This window comes from Procambarus clarkii, chromosome 33 (assembly GCF_040958095.1).
Source record: "Procambarus clarkii isolate CNS0578487 chromosome 33, FALCON_Pclarkii_2.0, whole genome shotgun sequence".
NCBI classification, from domain to species: domain Eukaryota; kingdom Metazoa; phylum Arthropoda; class Malacostraca; order Decapoda; family Cambaridae; genus Procambarus; species Procambarus clarkii.
Window position 1 is genome coordinate 37,749,113 of NC_091182.1, and position 15,008 is coordinate 37,764,120.

Consider the following 15,008-nt stretch of genomic DNA (forward strand, 5'->3'; position numbering starts at 1 on the left):
CCAGTTACTGGGTGATGGAAGCTACCTCAAAGAGGATAATTTGGTGTCTACACCCTAGTTATACCTGGTGTACTAACCTGCTGTACTATAAGATAAGGAACCTTTTCAATGTATGTAGTCTATTACTGTAGTTAGATTGGCTGCATATATATAAACTAATAAACCCCCCCTAATGTGTAGAGGATCGATTTGTGAGATTAAGAGATTATTGCAGAAATACAGTCCACTTATCATTATACAAATTGCTATCGAAGTATATAAATTAACGTAAATATAAATTCATATAAATTAAATAAATATAAATCTCACAGGTCGGTTCCCACAGACCCCACACATGTGCCATAACAGGTGTAGGACCCCACACATGTGCCATACCAGGTGTAGGACCCCACACATGTGCTATACAAGGTCTAGGACCCCACACATGTGCTATACAAGGGCTAGGACCCCACACATGTGCTATACAAGGTCTAGGACCCCACACATGTGTTATACCAGGTGTAGGACCCCACACATGTGCTACACCAGGTCTAGGACCCCACACATGTGCTATACCAGGTGTAGGACCCCATACATGTGCTATACCAGGTCTAGGACCCCACACATGTGTTATACCAGGTGTAGGACCCCACACATGTGCTATACCAGGTGTAGAACCCCACACATGTGCTATACCAGGTGTAGGACCCCACACATGTGCTATATCAGGTGTAGGACCCCACACATGTGCTATATCAGGTGTAGGACCCCACACATGTGCTACACCAGGTCTAGGACCCCACACATGTGCTATACCAGGTGTAGGACCCCATACATGTGCTATACCAGGTCTAGGACCCCACACATGTGTTATACCAGGTGTAGGACCCCACACATGTGCTATACCAGGTGTAGAACCCCACACATGTGCTATACCAGGTGTAGGACCCCACACATGTGCTATATCAGGTGTAGGACCCCACACATGTGCTATATCAGGTGTAGGACCCCACACATGTGCTATACCAGGTGTAGGACCCCACACATGTGCTATACCAGGTGTAGGACCCCACACATGTGCTATACCAGGTGTAGGACCCCACACATGTACTATACCAGGTCTAGGACCCCACACATGTGTTATACCAGGTGTAGGACCCCACACATGTGCTATACCAGGTGAAGGACCCCACACATGTGCTATACCAGGTCTAGAACCCCACACATGTGCTATACCAGGTCTAGAACCCCACACATGTGCTATACCAGGTGTAGGACCCCACACATGTGCTATACCAGGTCTAGAACCAAACACATGTGCTATATCAGGTCTAGGAATGCTTAAGGAATGAATGAATAATGAATAGGAATGAATAATTAAATTTTTATTTTTCCAAACTCAATCAAGCTAACAATACAAAAAGTAGTTTACATTTGGCCCATCACTACATACTAACATTTTGGACCACATAGTCACTCTAAGTACAGTGATTTAAAGAGGATGGGTTGAATAACATTTATGTGATCAAAAACGATTTATTAACTAAAGTAAATAACCTAATTTAACTTTAGTTTGATCCAGCGTCTGCAATATCAAGATTGGGTTAAAATCATTCAATTATGTATTTTATCACAAATTATCCGCAAATGGTGAAGTAACCTTGAATTATCTTCACCATTAATGTGAATTGCACAGAATTAAGGTCTTTTTGGCCACGAATTATTCTTATTGTTTTTATGACAAAATTTAATTATAACATTTCAAACTCAACCTTTGTGGGTCTCCCTTTGTGGGTCTCCCTTTGTGGGTCTCCCTTTGTGGGTCTCCCTTTGTGGGTCTCTCTTTGTGGGTCTCTCGTTGTGGGTCTCCCTTTGTGGGTCTCCCTTTGTGGGTCTCCCTTTGTGGGTCTCCCTTTGTGGGTCTCTCTTTGTGGGTCTCTCGTTGTGGGTCTCCCTTTGTGGGTCTCCCTTTGTGGGTCTCCCTTTGTGGGTCTCCCTTTGTGGGTCTCCCTTTGTGGGTCTCCCCTTGTGGGTCTCCCTTGTGGGTCTCTCTTGTGGGTCTCCCCTTGTGGGTCTCCCTTTGTGGGTCTCCCTTTGTGGGTCTCCCTTTGTGGGTCTCCCTTTGTGGGTCTCCCTTTGTGGGTCTCCCTTTGTGGGTCTCTCGTTGTGGGTCTCCCTTTGTGGGTCTCCCTTTGTGGGTCTCCCTTTGTGGGTCTCTCTTTGTGGGTCTCTCGTTGTGGGTCTCCCTTTGTGGGTCTCCCCTTGTGGGTCTCCCTTTGTGGGTCTCCCTTTGTGGGTCTCCCTTTGTGGGTCTCCCCTTGTGGGTCTCCCTTGTGGGTCTCTCTTGTGGGTCTCCCCTTGTGGGTCTCCCCTTGTGGGTCTCCCTTTGTGGGTCTCTCTTGTGGGTCTCCCTTTGTGGGTCTCCCTTTGTGGGTCTCCCTTTGTGGGTATCCCTTGTTGGTCTCCCTTTGTGGGTCTCCCTTTGTGGGTCTCCCTTTGTGGGTCTCCCTTTGTGGGTCTCCCTTTGTGGGTCTCTCTTGTGGGTCTCCCCTTGTGGGTCTCCCTTTGTGGGTCTCCCTTTGTGGGTCTCTCTTGTGGGTCTCTCTTGTGGGTCTCCCTTTGTGGGTCTCCCTTTGTGGGTCTCCCTTTGTGGGTCTCCCTTGTGAGTCTCCCTTTGTGGGTCTCCCTTTGTGGGCTTCCCTTTGTGGGCCTCCCTTTGTGGGTCTCCCTTTGTGGGTCTCTCTTTGTGGGTCTCTCGTTGTGGGTCTCCCTTTGTGGGTCTCCCCTTGTGGGTCTCCCTTTGTGGGTCTCCCTTTGTGGGTCTCCCCTTGTGGGTCTCCCTTGTGGGTCTCCCCTTGTGGGTCTCCCTTTGTGGGTCTCCCTTTGTGGGTCTCTCTTGTGGGTCTCCCTTTGTGGGTCTCCCTTTGTGGGTCTCCCTTTGTGGGTATCCCTTGTTGGTCTCCCTTTGTGGGTCTCCCTTTGTGGGTCTCCCTTTGTGGGTCTCTCTTGTGGGTCTCCCCTTGTGGGTCTCCCTTGTGGGTCTCCCTTTGTGGGTCTCCCATTGTGGGTCTCCCTTTGTGGGTCTCCCTTTGTGGGTCTCCCTTGTGAGTCTCCCTTTGTGGGTCTCCCTTTGTGGGCTTCCCTTTGTGGGCCTCCCTTTGTGGGTCTCCCTTTGTGGGTCTCCCTTTGTGGGCCTCCCTTTGTGGGTCTCCCTTTGTGGGCCTCCCTTTGTGGGTCTCCCTTTGTGGGTCTCTCTTGTGGGTCTCCCCTTGTGGGTCTCCCCTTGTGGGTCTCCCTTGTGGGTCTCCCTTTGTGGGCCTCCCTTTGTGGGTCTCCCTTTGTGGGTCTCCCTTTGTGGGTCTCCCTTGTGAGTCTCCCTTTGTGGGTCTCCCTTTGTGGGCTTCCCTTTGTGGGCCTCCCTTTGTGGGTCTCCCTTTGTGGGTCTCCCTTTGTGGGCCTCCCTTTGTGGGTCTCCCTTTGTGGGCCTCCCTTTGTGGGTCTCCCTTTGTGGGTCTCTCTTTGTGGGTCTCTCTTGTGGGTCTCCCTTGTGGGTCTCCCTTGTGGGTCTCCCTTTATGTTTCTGCCCTTGTGGTCCTGCCCTCGTGGTCCTGCCCCCATGGCTCAGAGTAGTGTGGGTAGCTTGGCCTCTCCCAATATCCTGGCTATTGGGTCAGGGTATTTGACAAGCGGTCGTGTATAACTTGGGTGTTCGTGTTGGTCATCATCACGGTGTGTTGGAGGCCAGGCTGGGGCACTACTGAAGAAGACGGGGGTTGGGGGGGTCTTTACACTGGTGTGGCAGCATGTTCCATTCATGTTCCCCGAGGGTAAGCTCCTTGTTGGCCCTCAAGCTCTTGCTGTGATGGCCACTGACTATCCCAAGCTCATCCTTCCAGTCCTCTCCCAGTCTCTTGTCACCTGTACGACAGTGGCGTCTACGATGGTGGCCGGGTTAGGACCTCTGCCTCTTTGTTTCTCACGTCGACACCATATGTTCTCCTCTCCGCTGGGGTCCTCCATGATGCCCCCCTCTCCGCTGGGGTCCACCATGATGCCCCCCTCTCCGCTGGGGTCCTCCATGATGCCCCCCTCTCCGCTGGGGTCCTCCATGATGCCCCCCTCTCCGCTGGGGTCCTCCATGATGCCCCCCTCTCCGCTGGGGTCCTCCATGATGCCCCCCTCTCCGCTGGGGTCCTCCATGATGCCCCCCTCTCCGCTGGGGTCCTCCATGATGCCCCCCTCTCCGCTGGAGTCCTCCATGATGCCCCCCTCTCCGCTGGGGTCCACCATGATGCTCCCCTCTCCGCTGGGGTCCACCATGATGCTCCCCCTCACCGCTGGGGTCCACCATGATGCTCCCCCTCACCGCTGGGGTCCTCCATGATGCTCTCCTCTCCGCTGGGGTCCACCATGATGCCCCCCTCTCCACTGGGGTCCACCATGATGCCCCCCTCTCCGCTGGGGTCCACCATGATGCTCCGCCTCTCCGCTGGGGTCCACCATAAAGTCTCGACGGCGGCATCGCTGCTACTCTCTCCCTCCATGACAAATCTAGTCGACAGACGTTGCTTAAATATTACGACCCTGAGAATGTTAACGGCCGGGAAGTTAGTGATGACCTCCACCTCCATCAGCACCCGGTGCGCCAGCCTTACTCTCGCGATATTCCAGGCCTCGCTCCTCTCCTCAGCGTGGGAGAGGTCCCAGTGTTGGAGGGGTCCCAGTGTTGGAGAGGTCCGAGTGATGGAGAGGTCGCAGTGTTGGACGGGTCGCAGTGTTGGAGGGGTCCCAGTGTTGGAGGGGTCCCAGTGTTGGAGAAGTCCCAGTGTTGGAGAGGTCCTAGTGTTGGAGAAGTCCCAGTGTTGGAGAGGTCCCAGTGTTGGAGAGGTCCCAGCGTTGGAGAGGTCCCAGTGTTGGAGAGGTCCCAGCGTTGGAGAGGTCCCAGTGTTGGAGAAGTCCCAGTGTTGGAGAGGTCCCAGTGCTGGAGAGGTCGCAGTGTTGGACGGGTCGCAGTGTTGGAGGGGTCCCAGTGTTGGAGGGGTCCCAGTGTTGGAGAGGTCCCAGTGTTGGAGGGGTCCCAATGTTGGAGAGGTCCCAGTGTTGGAGAGGTCCCAGTGTTGGAGAAGTCCCAGTGTTGGAGAGGTCCCAGTGTTGGAGAGGTCCCAGTGTTGGAGAGGTCCCAGTGTTGGAGGGGTCCCAGTGTTGGAGAGGTCCCAGTGTTGGAGAGGTCCCAGTGTTGGAGAGGTCGCAGCGTTGGAGAGGTCCCAGTGTTGGAGAGGTCCCAGTGTTGGAGAGGTCTCAGTGTTGGAGAGGTCTCAGTGTTGGAGAGGTCCCAGTGTTGGAGAGGTCCCAGTGTTGGAGAGGTCCCAGTGTTGGAGAGGTCCCAGTGTTGGAGAGGTCCCAGCGTTGGAGAGGTCCCAGCGTTGGAGAGGTCCCAGTGTTGGAGAGGTCATAGTGTTGGAGAGGTCCCAGTGTTGGAGAGGTCCCAGTGTTGGAGAGGTCCCAGTGTTGGAGAGGTCCCAGTGTTGGAGAGGTCCCAGTGTTGGAGAGGTCCCAGTGTTGGAGAGGTCCCAGTGTTGGAGAGGTCCCAGTGTTGGAGAGGTCCCAGTATTGGAGAGGTCCCAGTGTTGGAGAGGTCCCAATGTTGGAGAGGTCCCAGTGTTGGAGAGGTCCCAGTGTTGGAGAGGTCCCAGTGTTGGAGAGGTCCCAGTGTTGGAGAGGTCCCTGTGATGGAGAGGTCCCAGTGTTGGAGAGGTCCCAGTGTTGAAGAGGTCCCAGTGATGGAGAGGTCCCAGTGTTGAAGAGGTCCCAGTGATTGAGAGGTCCCAGTGTTGGAGAGGTCCCAGTGTTGAAGAGGTCCCAGTGATTGAGAGGTCCCAGTGTTGAAGAGGTCCCAGTGATTGAGAGGTCCCAGTGTTGAAGAGGTCCCAGTGATTGAGAGGTCCCAGTGCGGGTACAACAGAAGTTTGAATTGAATTGTAGTTTGGGATTATTGTTATTCCGTGGCACAGATTTCCATGATGATATTCGATATATTTTAGAGCGCAGGGACAGTCGTCCCTCTCATGGTAAACGCACTCGGCCTCTCTGAGTTATAAAGTTTACTTTGGGTTGTAAACTTGACTTTTGTGCTGCCTCCTCACATCCCTTAACAATGGTGTCGAATGTTCTGACCAAGAGTATAGTCCCGTCCCATACCAGTGTAATACTTGCTTAAACTTAGTGTATGGTGCTACAGTCTGTCACAGGGAGGTGGTGTTTTGCCTTCGTGTGGCGATTCTGGGCTACCTTGTGTAGGTTCCGGGGATCAACGGCCCCGCGGCCCGGTGTCCGACAAGGCCTCCCTGTTGGTCCTCTGGTCAACCAGGCTGTTGGACACGGCTTCTCGCAGTCTGACGTATGAATTACAGTCTGGTTGATTCATATTATTTGGAGTTGTTTGTCGAGTTTTTTCTGTGGTGATGCAATTTATCCGGCTGGAAATGGGGCTGTTAGAGTGCAACAATATTCCACTCCAGTGAGCACTAGTGTCTTGAAACGTATCATCATTGGTACAGCATCTCTTGTTTGGAAGGTTCTTGCTTTCGCTTTGATGTCCAAATGGCTTGGAAAGGATGGGGAAGGTAGAGGGATGGGGAGGTGAAATTTCTGGAAGAGGATGCGGGTATAGAGAGAGAAGAGGTTTGAAAGTTCCGTGGCCTGTTCACCATGGGTTGGGGTATGTGTGTGTCGTTTGTTTGGGTATGTTGTATGTTGGGTATGTCAGTACATTGGCTGGGTGGCTAGTGTTTGTGTCTAGCTGGTATCTGAGGGGCCCTTAGAGCCGCTGGAGCTGGCTGCAACAGATTAATCTTAGCAACATCAGGGTGGTTACTCTTCTGGTAGCACAGAAAAGGTTTGTTGTCGTTTATTTTTGTTTATTTATTTATTTTTTATTATATTTATTTATTTATTTTAGTTATTTATTTGTTTATCTTTTTTCAATTATTAGGTATAAATCGAGTCCGGGATGGGCCACTTATCTGGGTCGTCTGGCAGATCACTTAGGATTTGAGGTCTTAGGAAGGCCTGATCATGGATGTGTCTGATCACTAATTGTTGGAGAGTGATTCTTGTGGTTGTGTGTGATGGTTCATGGATCTCGTAGTCACTGGTGGTGTTTACTGCTTCGTGGGGTTCTTCGGGGTCTGGGATATACATGTGCTTCATGCTTCATGCGGTACAGCTACCTTCTGGCCAGGTAGCTGAGCCTGGTGTTCATTGGCATAATGTTGAGAGTCTCATGGATTTGGTCTATTCTTACCCTGTCCATCAGCGACAGGCCTGCCACGAAGCGAAGTGCTGTATTTTGGACCCGCAGGATCTTCAGCATGTTGGATTTGTTGGTAAGGTTCAGGGGGACGTAAGGGTACTCCAGGCTAGGCCTTATGATCATTCTGTAAAGATGGGGAGGAGAAGAGATTGATGTGGGATGGGGCCTGCCTGAATCGGAAGAGCCTCAACGGGGATCCCCTAGCCATCGTTGTCTTCTGGGAGACGTACTGGATGGAGTTGAAGTTGTATCCGAGCACTGTGTTGGAGTTTGAGATGGCTATAGGTTCACCCCTGATCCCTATCCCACCCTCATCTTAGATTGAGAAGGCCATACTTCTGGCCTTCATAGAAGGACATAAGACAGTGCTTATTTGGATCTTGTCTGGGTTAGTGGTGATTCTCCAATTTCTTTCCCAGTTAGCAGTCCTGGCTAGTTTTACTTTCGCCTTATGGATTACAGTCGCGTATATGGCTGTTTTGGTTAGATGTTATTACGTGTGTTACGTCGTCCGCAAATTGGACGATAATGGTGTCCTTGTACTCTGGTTGGGGCAGGTTATTTACGAAAATATTGAAGAGTACCGGGCTCAGGCACGACCCTTGGGGGACTCCAGCTGTTGGGGTAAAGGCTGCTGCCGCTTTCGCCTTGAAGCTGGGAGTAACTTTCCTGTTCTTTAGGAAATTTTTGATCAGCTTGAGGAGGGTCCAGTTTTGGGCTGGCAAGTCTGCTAATTTGTACACCAGGTCATTGTGCCATAGGCTGTCGAAGGCCTTGTGTACGTCTTTCGTCGCATTCAGGGCTACCTGTTTTTGCTGGTGAATTGAGCTTACAGCATCGTAGAGGATGTTTATTGCGTGCTGGGTTGACCGTTGTGCTCGAAAGCCAAACTGCTTTTCTGTGAAGAGGTTGTTGTACTCCATATAGTTGTTGAGACAGTTGGACATGATTTTTTCAAAGAACTTGCCTATTGTGTCTAAGAAGGAGATTGGACGGTAGTTGCCAGGCTGGTGGGGTCTTTCTTGGGTTTGGGAATGAATATCATCTTGGCCGATTTGAAAGCTACGGGAATGTGACCAGATGCCAGCATGGCATTGAATAAGTTGAGTAGGGACTGCGAAGATTGCCTGGAAGGAATTTGATCTGCTTTGGTCCCTGATGGTCCTGAAGCCTTATCTCGGATGCATTTAATGACTCCTTTCATCTCTACCATTGTTATGGGTCTTGTTAGAGGGTGGTCGTTTTGGAGGGTTGTCAGGTCTGTCAAGGGGGTGCTGAGTGGGGAGGCGGCGTTATCTGTGGTCCATTGGTTGACACGGTTGAAGTAAATGTTGTTGAAGGCTCTGCTGTTTGAAGCCGTGAGTGTCTTTTTCCATACTATGCCCATGAGGTCAGCCTGTTCTTGTGAGTCTTCTATTTTTGCTTGTTGTTCCTCGGCATCTTCGTCTAGGAATGTGTGTACGAGGTGGGTGAGGCTCGAGGTGGGTGAGGCTCGAGGTGGGTGAGGCTCGAGGTGGGTGAGGCTCGGGTTAACTGATCCCAAGAGCTGTCTGATCTTGTGCCAGAAGGTTCCTGGCTCCCGTTTGTATTGGTTGGCTTATCTCACAAGGGTTCCCCAAATGTGGCTCTTGTGAATCAGCGTTAGGTCTATAGTTTCCCTTCTGAGTGTTTGTAGCGCCAACGCTGGCGGCTGGTCTGTTTGGTAGTGGCTTTCGCAGGCTCGTTGATACTCATTAATTTTACCTCTGATTTCTTGGGTCGTTTAATATTAGTGGTAAGCCCTTGTGGTGGTTCTTTCACAGGAGGCCTCAGTTACGAGCTGGATGCGAGTGTGGATGGTGTTTACGGCTTGGTCAATTGCTTGGGTGGGGAGGTTGTCGAACTCACTGACGGGGTCGTCAGCGAGGAAGGTGTGATAAGCCCGGGCTCCCTTGATTTCCAGCCTGGGTCTGGGAGGTGCCACAAACCGGAAGGGGTTAGTTTGGAGGATGGTGATCACAGGGATGTGGTCCGACCCCACATTCTTGCCTGGGGTCACTCTGTAGTGGAACAGGTCACAATCTTTGTTTGTCAGCACTATGTCAGGGGTGCCCCTCACATTGCCAGCAAAGAATGTCTTGAAGTGGGGCCCTTGGAAGGAGAGGTCCCTGTTTTGCATTAGATTGAAGAGCTGTCTGCCTTTGAGGTCTGCTCTAGCAAGAGCGTTGAATAAGACCTGGTGGTGAGCGACCAGGTCTCCTACAATTATAGTTGGGAAGTTGCTGTCGAGCAGCCTGTTGAGTGGGATAGAAGGGAGGTAGGCGAGTTTAGGGGGTAGATAAGCAGTGCAGACGATTAGGGGGCCGTGTGAGGTGGCGAATTCTATCAAGGAAGTGGTCATCTTCTATGGGGATGGGTCTGTAGGAGAGCCCTCTTTTTACTAGGATTGCCACCCCACTGTACATCCTCCTGCTGATTTCCTTAATGGAAAATCCCCTAAGAGAGATGTCCTGGTCCTGTCTGGTTGCTGTTTCAATGAGAAGGATAATGTCTGGGTTAAATCTGGCTACCTCCAGGGTGAGGAGGCATCTGTTGTTGAAGTAATGTCTGATATTCACTTGAATGATTGTGATCCCCATTATTGGGTGCGTGCAGTATGTGTTTGTTTGGCTCGAGTGCCAGTGTTGTTAACTTCGGTTTGGCTTCTGATGTGTGTGAAGGTGAAGGAGAGGTCTTTTGGGCCAGGGATCACGTTTTCGGCTCCGTTAGAGGGTTGTTTGGGGATTTCCGCACGTTGCTGTGCAATTGGGGGGGTCTTCGTTGCTGCTACTGTCTTCTACGTTCACGTCTGTAGTGCTGAAGTCACTTCCAGATGGAGTATTATGGAGGTCACCTGCCTTTATCCTTTCCTCAGGGGAGGAGCTTCGGCTATGAGTGTTGGCCCTGCGCCTCTTGGAATTACGGTGTGTAAAGCGCTGCATGTGTCCAGAGTTTCTTATGGCAAGGTTGCGTGTGATGGCTCTGACTACCATATGGGGTAGGTCTACTGCAGAAATTCTGGATCTGGGTTATGCCAGGTTACCGGGGTAAAGGGGCCGAGGTGATTCTGGGAGTTTGGTGTCTCGTGGGCGCTGGCTGTGGCCTGGGGGCGGATAGAACTTAGGAGGGGGGTTGTTGGGTTGTGCTTGGGCCTGGTTGGCGGCTGTCGTGCTGTTAGTAGACAGATATGCGAGCGAGTCCTCGAACATGTGGACAGAGGACAGGCCATTGCCCTTCCTGAGTGAGTTCCAGAATCCCAGGAGCTTCACCGGGTTGTTTGGAAATATGATTTGGGCAAATGCTAAGAGTTCCGCTCCTAAGCTGGGCTTAGGATCGGGGTTTGTTGCGAGGGGGTTAGGTGTTGAGGCCTGTTGTGGTTGGCTCTGGGTTTGTCCTGGTATAAAGGTGGGGTCAGTCGTATGGTGGTTGCTTTGGTGTCCCCCATGGGCAGCCAACTGGGCCTGCAACCCTGGGAATTGGGGTTGCAGGCCCCAATTCCCAGGTTGTGACCCCAACCCTTGTTGTTGGTTGGGGTCACCCCAGGCGTGACATGCCTCACCTGTCACAGGAAAAAACATGTTTTTTTTTTTTAAACAGGGCTATCTGTTGGACATAGGAGAACACACGCTGTAATCTCCGACAGTTCTTATCCAATTGCTTTGAAATTTTAACACAACGTTATTTTTGAATACACACGTGTTTTTATATACCTACTATATAGATGCCACACCTGTGAGAGGTAAAAACATGTTTTTTTTTTAAATAGTGCCATCTGTTGCATGCAATAGGAACACACTCTATACTAAATATGTTACGATTCCATTTCATTGTTTCCAATTGCATTGATAAATCGAATTTTTCGTAGATTTCAATTTATTTGCATTTTGATTTAATTGTTTTGTGTGACACTCCGTTGGAATTGATCTGTGTTGTTTACCATACCGTTCTTTTCGTAAGTATAAGTATAGATGCCACCCCCTGTGACAGGTAAAAACATTCTTTTTTTAAGAAACAGCACATAAGAGCAACACACGCTATACTAAATATGTTACGATTCCATTTCAATGTTTCTGATAGCCTTGACATATTGAATTTTCATTGATTTTGATTTATTTTAATTTTGATTTAATTATTTTGTGTGACATTGCGTTGGAATTGAGCTGTGTTGTTTACCAAACCATTCATTTCGTGAGTATAGTTTATTTTTTTATTTAGTCATTTTTTTCATTTTGTTTTATTAACTGTTTTTCCTATATTTCAGTGATGAGAACATCAGATCATTGGATGTTCCCAATTTTCTGATGGGAACATCAATTCATTTGGGAATGCATCGGACGAGGGAGTGGGGAATGGTGGGGAGAACAAGGGGATGAGGGAGTCAGGGATGGTGGGGACGAGGGGACAGGGGAATGGAGAATGGTGAGGGGAACAAGGGGACAGGGGAGTGGGGAATGGTGGGGATTCTGAGGGGACGGGGGGGGGGAATGGTGGGGAGGACTGGGAGACTTGGGAAGGATGCTGTGGCTCAACAACGCGTGGCCGGGTACAGTTAGTATATATATATATATATATATATATATATATATATATATATATATATATATATATATATATATATATATATATATATATATATATATATATATATATATATATCCTGTCTCCCGACAAAACCAAGTATCGTAATATATGAACTGTGCTTCTGGACATCTGAGAGACCCGTTCTGGGGTCTGGAGATGGTAGACGGGTAGGATAAGGACACAGGAAACCTTGAACAAGAGTTGGGATACAAGGCCAGGACATGGTAGTACCAGGCACTGAGCCTATACCACATTGTCAGTGACTGTGAGAGTGTCACCTGAGCAGCCATGTACTCACCTAGTTGTGCTTGTGGGGGTTGAGCTCTGGCTCTTTGGTCCCGCCTCTATACCGTCACTCAACTGGTGTACAGATTCCTGAGCCTACTGGGCTCTATAATATCATTTGAAACTGTGTATGGAGTCAGCCTCCACCACATCACTGCCTAATGCATTCCACCTGTTAACTACTCTGACACTGAAAAAATTATATCTAATGTCTCTGTGGCTCATTTGGGTCCTCAGCTTCCACCTGTGTCCCCTTGCTGTGATGACGTGTTTTGGTGTGCAGGAAACCCTCTTGGAGGAGGTGTAGTCGGGACACACATGACTCTACACCTTGTCGACACTTCTCGTGTAACGCCAGCGTCTCCCGACACAACTGATATGTGCCTAAACACCAGGAAACATGTGCCTTAATACGATTATTAGTGTTCCGGAAGAACTATAGACCTGGCGGTGCTGGTCACCCGAGAGGTCACCGGAGGTCACCACCCTCCACCCGGCTCCTCGCCTCCATCCGGTTCCTCGCCCCCAGCCTGCTCCTCGCCCCCAGCCGGTCCACCAGCAGTAACGGGTAAGTGTTATCATAGTTTTCTTCCTGTATCACATGTGTCATGATGGCTGGGTGTTAGGAAAGTCGATGGTGTTACTCTCATTATAACACGTCACATCTAGCGACCTTCCTCCCATACCTGGTGGTCACAGCATCCAGGAGTGGCGTTAGTTCTACGTCGAATCAACGCCACATCAACGCTGATGACGTTGATGTGGCGTTGTTCATGGAGACTGTGGCCAGTGGGCAGCGCACTACATCAATGTTGACCAAACCACACACTAGAAAGTGAAGAGACGGACCAGGACGTTTCAGTCCGTTCTGGACCATTATCAAGTCGATAATGGTCCAGGACGGACCGAAACGTCGTCGTCCCTTCACTTTCTAGTGTGTGGTTCGCTCAACATTTTTCAGCCACGTTATTGTGACTCCTCGTCTGCACTACATCAATGACCTAGTTTGCCTGTGCTTCAGGTAACTTAACTAGTTGCTGCCACCACTCTGCTGGGGGGCTCAGGTAGGGCCAAGGTGAGCACACACACACCTGTGTATTGAGCCCTAGTTAGTTGTACATTATGTTGGACTAATCTGTCTAATTGAGCTCTTTTGATAATCACTGTAAATTACTTTTGAAAAGTTATTTTTAAATCTCCGGCTTTTGAGTAATTATTTTATCCTTTATTGCCTGTACTTAACAGTTAGAAGTAGAACTTCGACTATTTTGTTACGTAAACACTAATCCTAGCCGCTATATATCAATCCATGATTACTCATTCATGGATATGAAGGAGGATTAATGAGGTATTCTTTGGAGTAATTAATGATCACAGAAGATGTTCAGGGCTCTGGCTGTCTGGCCCAATAACATGGCCACTACAACTGATCCACTGATTCTCATAAATATTAAACAATAAATTTATTAAACGGATCTTATCCAAGTCTAGAAATCCATGAGGCAATGGTGGATAACACGTTCTAAGGTGTTGTAGGAGAGATGTGCAGCAAGGAACCTTACCGGGTTATTGTTGTGATCCACAGATGGTGGTGGCTGGTAATGTTGTGATCCACAGGTGGTGGCTGGTAATGTTGTGATCCACAGATGGTGGTGGTAATGTTGTGATCCACAGATGGTGGTGGTAATGTTGTGATCCACAGATGGTGGTGGTAATGTTGTGATCCACAGGTGGTGGCTGGTAATGTTGTGATCCACAGGTGGTGGCTGGTAATGGTGTGATCCACAGATGGTGGTGGTAATGGTGTGATCCACAGGTGGTGGTGGTAATGGTGTGATCCACAGAAGGTGGTGGTAATGGTGTGATCCACAGGTGGTGGTGGTAATGGTGTGATCCACAGATGGTGGTGGTAATGTTGTGATCCACAGGTGGTGGTGGTAATGGTGTGATCCACAGGTGGTGGCTGGTAATGTTGTGATCCACAGATGGTGGTGGTAATGTTGTGATCCACAGATGGTGGTGGTGGCAATGTTGTGATCCACAGATGGTGGTGGTAATGTTGTGATCCACAGATGGTGGTGGTAATGTTGTGATCCACAGGTGGTGGCTGGTAATGGTGTGATCCACAGGTGGTGGCTGGTAATGTTGTGATCCACAGATGGTGGTGGTAATGTTGTGATCCACAGGTGGTGGCTGGTAATGTTGTGATCCACAGATGGTGGTGGTAATGTTGTGATCCACAGATGGTGGTGGTAGGGTTGTGATCCACAGGTGGTGGTGGTAATGTTGTGATCCACAGGTGGTGGCTGGTAATGTTGTGATCCACAGGTGGTGGCTGGTAATGTTGTGATCCACAGATGGTGGTGGTAATGTTGTGATCCACAGATGGTGGTGGTAATGTTGTGATCCACAGGTGGTGGTGGTAATGTTGTGATCCACAGGTGGTGGTGGTAATGTTGTGATCCACAGATGGTGGTGGTAATGGTGTGATCCACAGATGGTGGTGGTAATGGTGTGATCCACAGGTGGTGGTGGTAATGGTGTGATCCACAGGTGGTGGTGGTAATGGTGTGATCCACAGAAGGTGGTGGTAATGGTGTGATCCACAGAAGGTGGTGGTAATGGTGTGATCCACAGGTGGTGGTGGTAATGGTGTGATCCACAGGTGGTGGTGGTAATGGTGTGATCCACAGGTGGTGGCTGGTAATGGTGTGATCCACAGATGGTGGTGGTAATGGTGTGATCCACAGGTGGTGGTGGTAATGGTGTGATCCACAGAAGGTGGTGGTAATGGTGTGATCCACAGGTGGTGGTGGTAATGGTGTGATCCACA

The 15,008-nt window shown here is 49.8% G+C and overlaps 1 protein-coding gene across 1 annotated transcript; it reads right to left on the bottom strand.

The window, feature by feature from the left end:
• Positions 1 to 3,852: 3,852 nt before the first annotated feature.
• LOC123750705 (sperm acrosomal protein FSA-ACR.1-like) lies at positions 3,853 to 4,269 on the bottom strand. The gene has a single exon (XM_045732809.2). The coding sequence runs from the start codon at positions 4,267 to 4,269 to the stop codon at positions 3,853 to 3,855; it is 417 nt and encodes a 138-aa protein (XP_045588765.2).
• Between the last annotated feature and the right edge of the window lie 10,739 nt (positions 4,270 to 15,008).